This window comes from Notothenia coriiceps, unplaced genomic scaffold (genome assembly GCF_000735185.1).
Source record: "Notothenia coriiceps isolate Sejong01 unplaced genomic scaffold, NC01 NC01_scaffold00012244, whole genome shotgun sequence".
Lineage (NCBI taxonomy): Eukaryota > Metazoa > Chordata > Actinopteri > Perciformes > Nototheniidae > Notothenia > Notothenia coriiceps.
Window position 1 is genome coordinate 1 of NW_011344945.1, and position 6,782 is coordinate 6,782.

The following is a 6,782-nucleotide window of genomic DNA, read 5'->3' on the forward strand; positions in this document are numbered from 1 at the left end:
TGTGTGTGTGTGTGTGTGTGTGTTTGTGTGTGTGTGTGTGTGTGTGTGTGTGTGTGTGTGTGTGTGTGTGTGTGTGTGTGTGTGGGTGTGTGTGTGCGTGAATGGGAGAATGACTCGTAGCATGTAAAGAGCTTTGAGGGGTCGACCTGATAAAGAGATCGACAGTAGTTTTCCCATTTCAAATGAAGACATGAATTAACGTTCACTCAGCTCTGAATGACGTCAGTCACATTTAAAAAGTGCTAGTTTCAATCAATCAATCATCAATCTCTATGAAGCAACTGTAGCTGTCCAATTAAAACTTTAATGGGATGAAAACTGGAAGGGTGACGCTCCGACGCTGCATCGATGCTTTCGGTCAAATCTAAACTGGGATGGAGAAAAACGATGACGCTTCAAGGAATGGAAATACTATTTGCCACGAAACGAGAAGTAAAACAGTGAAGCTATGTCACTTTTCACGGAACAAATATTAAATTTTTCCTCCTGCAAATCACACATTGAGTTTACATGCTGTAAATGGTACCATGTTCTCAGTTCAGTAAACTCAGGGTGACTTTATGCAGGCTTTGGTTAGCTCATGTTAGCATCTGGAGGTGGTTGATGCTATCCAATGGTTCATTCTGTGTTAGCATTATCCTGTCACATGTTCAGCAGAAGTTACAGAGCTTCACTTTAAACGTTACAATACTTTGGGTAAAGGCAAATATTAAGATTAATTTAAGCACTTCAGTGTTAAAGTTGGAGAAGCAACATGAATACGAATGAATGTATAAGTACCTAAGATAAATACGAATGTTAAATCAATGAAACACCGGGGTTAGTCACAGTAGTAATGGGCGCTGTAAACATGTGGAAGGAGTTTTTGGAGCGTTTGGTAGTTTGGTAGAAGAAGAACAAAAGTGCATTTGGAGAAAGAGGAATGTCGTCCTGAGATCCCACGTAGAAATATCTGTGGGATTGAAGACTTCTTGAGCAGCGCTGCCGTTACGATCGTATTAAACTGATTCCTTTGTTCTGACGCTTCTCAAATGGGAAAAGCAGATTTCCTTCGACGCAGTCCAACTTTCTGTCAGAGATGGAAAGAGTCCAAACTTAAAGCTCCCTAAACCAGCGAGGCACTTCTGGATCTGAAGGCATCTGGAAAGATCGTTTGAGCAGCAAGGAAACGCATGAAGAAAGGAAACAAAGGGGTTCAGATGAGGCTCTCTCTGTCGTGGGTCTGCATCAAGGCGTGGCTGATCATCTCAACGTTTCCCTGAACATTAGATTCTGGTTTATAATTGTCCTGCAGGCTTCTGATTGGCCCAGTTTTGTGTTAAGCTGGTAACTTTGCTGCGGTTCATTCAGCCGGTCTGAGTCTAAGTGGACCTGGTGGCTTAAAGTCACCCAGTTTGAATGTTAGCAGTCGATCAGTGGTTATCAGCCTGTCACAGATGGGGGTCAGAGGAGGCGTGCTTACCATCTATTCATATGGAAGATCACAACAGAAGGAATTCAACAAGACAACGCCAACTGAGTGATTAATAAAGTCACCATGGCAGAAGTCATGTGACCTAGTGTTAATAGTCACAGTCAAGAGTCTTTTAACTTGTTTTAGCTTCTACTGTATTACCATGTTGTTTTTAAACTCTCTTTTATTCATGTTTTTATGAATGTGTTATTCCATGATGTTTATTTATTGTGTTCCTTTCTCTTGTCTTCTTGTTAAGTGTTAATGTTGATGTCTCTGTGTCTGAAAATGTGCTTTGTAAATAAACGTACCTTATAGCGAGAAATTCGGGATACCCAACCCTAATTGATTTTAATTTTGTCGCCTAAACATCAAAATATTTTAGTCAAGAGAAGCTTTAGTGTGGTTAACATTCAAAGAGTTATGTTTTAATCATTTTTTCAAACATACTAGGAGCAGTTTGGCTCGTCTGATGCATTAGAAAATAGGTGATAACCAATAATAATAATAATAATAATAACGCTAATTGGCTGATAATATTCAAAATGGGTGTTTACAAATCATGGTTGGTTGGGAAAACTAGAGCTACAAGCTGAGAACTCAACGGAGATGCTCAGCATGTTCGAGATCCTGAAGTGTAACGTCCAGGATTCATTTTCAATATTCTAAAATGAGCTGGATGGACATGACATTGTGCGAGGCAGTGAGAATGAGGCAGTGAGAAGGAGGCAATATCATCGCTGTCAGATTTTGAGAAAAAGCCAGATTCTTTGAAAAAGTCAGAATTTTGAGGAAAAATACATAATTTTGAGATTTTCAGAAAAAAGTGAACATTTGGAGAAAAAACTCCTCCATCTTGTGACTGTGTAACTCCCTCTGAGAATTTTGAGATTTTGAGAAAAAGTCGAAATTGTGAGATTTTAAGAAAAAGTGAGAATTTTGAGAGAAAGTCAGATTTTGAGAAAAAAATTCAAAATTTTTTAGATTTTGAGAAACAAGTCCTAATTTTCAGATTTTGAGAAAAAAGTCGGAATCTTTAGAGAAAGTCAGAAAAAAAAGCCAAATTTTCGAAACAAAAAGTCAGTGTTTTGTACATGACAGGATGTACTGCTTTCTATTCCTCCATCTTGTGACTGTGGAACTCCCTCTCTTGGATATCAGCATGTGAAGGACACTGTTCAGGAACTAGTTGATGCTCTGTATGTGATGACTACTTCCATTCTGGAGAGGATCACAGATACATGGATCCTGAGATTGAAGCTCAAGCCGGGGACCAGAGATTATAAAAAAATGTAAGTATTCAGAACAAGTGAGAATTTTGAGATTTTGAGAAAAAGTGAGAATTTTGAGATTTTGAGAAAAAGTCAGATTTTTTTAGAAAAAGTCGGAATTTTGTGAAAGTCCGATTTTTCAGGGATTTTGAGAAAAAGTCAAACATTTTGGGAAAAAGTCAGAATTTTGCAAAAAAGTCAGAATTTGGGATATTTTGAGGAAAAAGTTAGGATTTTGAGAAAAAGTCAGAATGTTGAGAATTGTGTACATGACAGAATGTACTGCTTTCTATTCCTCCATCTTGTGACTGTGTAACTCCCTCTCTTGGATATCAGCATGTGAAGGACACTGTTCAGGAACTAGTTGATGCTCTGTATGTGATGACTCCTTCCATTCTGGAGAGGATCACAGATACATGGATCCTGAGAGTGAAGCTCAAGCTGGAGACCAGTGAGGGAGATTTTCTTAACATGTTCAGAGGCGGCAGGTCAAAGGTCGGTGGTGATGACGGGTGTGACTCCGTGGATGAGCAGCGTGGGGCCCAGGTCCTGAGTGAGCAGCTCCAGCTGGTGCAGGTAGGTGGTGTAGCGCCGCGTGTCAGCAGGGGGTCTGGGCAGGTACAGGAAGCGCACAGCAGGGGGGGGTCTCGCCGGGTCTAAGATCAGCTTATTAACGGCGGAGAGGTAGTCGTCTGAGAGGCGTGTGGCGTTACTCGGGAAGCTGTTAACGTAATCCTCTTCCTCCTCCTCGATCTTCTCTTCGTCTTCGTTGTTCGTGTCACTTTGCTGTTTCCTCTCGCCCTGCCGCTGCCAGTGTAGCGCCACCTGCTGGTCCCAGGGCACGGAGAGCACCTGAGAATAATAATAATAATAATCAATTTGATTTATAAGCGCACTTTTCATTCGAGTAAACAAAAGTGCTACAGAGTAAAAGGGTTGAAACAAAACAACAAAAACAAATAAAATAACGAAATAAAAGCAGCGATGTTTACGCCGGCATGGCAACAACAAGTGGGGTTTTACAAATCTAGTAAAAGGCTATTCTAAAAAGATGCGTTTTTGGAGTATATAATAAAGTCACCAAGGCAGAAGTCAGGTGGCTTCAGTGTGAATTCGGGAGACCCAACCCTAAAAGGATTTTACTTTGGTCGACTAAACAACAAAAAGTTGTAGTTTTGTCTAAACATACAACATACGGTTTCTTTCACTTTTTCAACATAGTAGGAGCAGTTTGGCTCGTCTGATGCTTTAGAAAAGAGGTGATAACTAATAATAATAATAATGGTTGGTTAGAAGCTGAGAACTCAACGGAGACGGTCAGGATTTGTTCGACTAGTCACGTTAAAGAATATTGAAAACAAGCGGTTTTCACTTGGAATAAGTCCAAAGATCTGCCAATAGGACACGTGGACATTTGCTTAGTAAGACTTCTTGAAATAAGATATTTAGATGAACCACATCTTGTGATTAGCTAGGAGAGCTATATTTTACCAAATCAGGAAATCTTGTGTTATAATATAAGCTGTATATATACAAGTGTTCTGTTGGTGATTTTCTAATAAATATGTAAAGAAAGATGTGTTTCATCTGAGATACAACTCGAAATACGATGTTTTGACTCAACAAGATGAAGCATTGTCTAAAAACAAGACCTGATGTCTCACTGCAGTGTGACTTCTGAAGTTATTATATCTTATATCAGGAGTAGAGACATATTCTGACTAGAAATTAGACAAAATATACTTGGCAAGATTTCGACTTTTTGTAGTGTACTAGTGTTTTTCTTTTTAGATGTTTTTAAATATGTTGAGGTTAGACGGAGCAGGGTGTACTTTGATCAGAGGTGTCTGTTGTCTGTGTTTGTTTTTTAGAGTGTGTCAGGATGTTTTCTTTTTATCTGCTAACTAAATCTACCTACGGGCACAAATAAAGACCCTGAACCTGATCCTTACGGCCCGTCCACACAGCGGCGTGCGTTGAAAGCTTCACTTTGAATGGGGTGACGTCACTTTTCGCCGAACTGCATTGTGGGAAGCGACGCGGAGCTTTGCTGACGTGGCTCGCTGCAAAAGTTGAGCAATGTTCAACTTTTGAAGCCTCAGCAGAAGCGTCAGCCAATCGAATCATATGCCAGTACAAGCTCTAGCCAATCAAACCGCTGCTTGTGTGTCAGGGGCGGGAGACTCATGTGATTGGTTGTTGGTCGAGTTTCAGACACGCCCGCCGGCAAGCTTCAACGCACGCCGCTGTGTGGACGGGCCGTTAAGTGCAATGTCCAGGATTCATTTTCAGGATTCTAAAATGAGCGTTTTTTGAGCCGTTTACCTGAGCTTTGATCCGCAGGTCTTTGAGGAGCTGACCCAGTTTCTCCTCCGATCCCCGGACGCTACGACCCTCCTCCACGCACAAAAAGAGACGAAGACGAGCTTTTCTCCACGACCTCACCATGTTGAGGATGCAGGCGAGCTGAAGCAGGAAAAAAGAGCATGTGTCGACGTAGCTAGAGCTGTCGGGGCGGAGGAGATTCACCGGCCACACGTCCACAAACACCGGAGAGGAAGGGGAGAGGACCACGGAGCGGTCGAAATCGTTGAAGTTTCGAGCCAACACGACGTTTTTGAGCATCTTCATGGCGTCTGCTATGATCGCGACGTACTCCTGAGGGCCGAGAACCTTCCCGTCGCCGATTTCCCCGCCGTCTTGTCGGTCAACGGACCCCCGAACGGAGGCGAAGTGGAAGAGAGGCGGCTCCTGGTCATGATCGAAGTCCTGTAAAGATCCCGTGGGGTCAGAGGTCGGACAGATGGAGAGAGACGGGTCGATGAGAGTGTCCTTTGGGAGAGAGTCGTCGTAGAAACCCAGGACGAGAGTGTTGGGACGCATCCCGCCTGAGAAGAGGGGAAGAAGGAGGAAAGAACAAATTAGACGAGAACTTTATTCACAAATTGAACATATTTAGAAAAGCTTGCCGCGGCAAATCAGGATTGTCCAATGACCTACATGTGCCAACATTAAAGTTAAAAAGATTCTATGATCACACACAATACCTCACAGACAGCAGTGGCTTTGATTATAATATCAGAACTAATTAGATCTTGTGTTGTTTGTGTGTCTGATCATGGAGACACTGACCTAGTCCTGAGATGAAGAGCAGATGTTGGACGCCATGACGCACAGAGTCGGCCAAAGTCAGATTGACAAAAGACTTGATGTTCAGATGATCCACCAGAGAGAGCCAGGAGTCGTACTGCGACTGCAGAGGGTCGGAGGGGAGAGTGTCTGGAGGAGGACAACACAAAGGAATCAGGTGAATATACTGGAGGTGAAGTATCACAGGATCAGAGAGGAAGGACAAGGTCAGGATGGGAGAAATGTGGAGAAAACTGCTATATATATATATTTGAGCAAAAAAGCAATGTTTCGATATTGCAGTCATATTGTTGGGTTGATTAAAAAGTGGTGACAATGTATTTTTTAGGCTGTGCTGGAAGGTAGTATCTCACTGGTTCCTTTGAGAAAAAGCCAATGGGATTTTTCCATTTAATTTTGGATTATTGAAGAAAATAAAATCTGTGACTAACAAACGTTTACATATTTTGTTCATCAGGATAATCTCCACATATTAACACCACTTTATGATTTCTGAAGTAAAAAGCTAAGTTGAGGCTATAAAGGAACTACAGCCCGGTCACATGACTTCACGTCACCACCGCTAAGCTAAAGGTGGCTAATGTTGGGCTATAAAGGAACTACAGCACGGTCACATGACTTCACGTCACCACCGCTAAGCTAAAGGTGGCTAATGTTGGGCTATAAAGGAACTACAGCACGGTCACATGACTTCACGTCACCACCGCTAAGCTAAAGGAGGCTAATGTTGGGCTATAAAGGAACTACAGCACGGTCACATGACTTCACGTCACCACCGCTAAGCTAAAGGAGGCTAATGTTGGGCTATAAAGGAACTACAGCACGGTCACATGACTTCACGTCACCACCGCTAAGCTAAGCTATGGAGAAAATCAATGTTTGGATATGGGGTGATAGTGTTGGGTGTA

At 42.2% G+C, this 6,782-nt stretch overlaps 1 protein-coding gene across 1 annotated transcript; it reads right to left on the minus strand.

Moving 5' to 3' along the window:
- Nucleotides 1–3,087: 3,087 nt before the first annotated feature.
- On the minus strand, nucleotides 3,088–6,040 carry LOC104947284 (solute carrier family 12 member 9-like; the record flags this gene model as incomplete). Its single annotated transcript, XM_010773263.1, has 3 exons — nucleotides 3,088–3,576; nucleotides 5,050–5,612; nucleotides 5,857–6,040. Coding segments are annotated over 3 exons (1,110 nt in total), but the record flags the coding sequence as incomplete, so codon positions are not given.
- Between the last annotated feature and the right edge of the window lie 742 nt (nucleotides 6,041–6,782).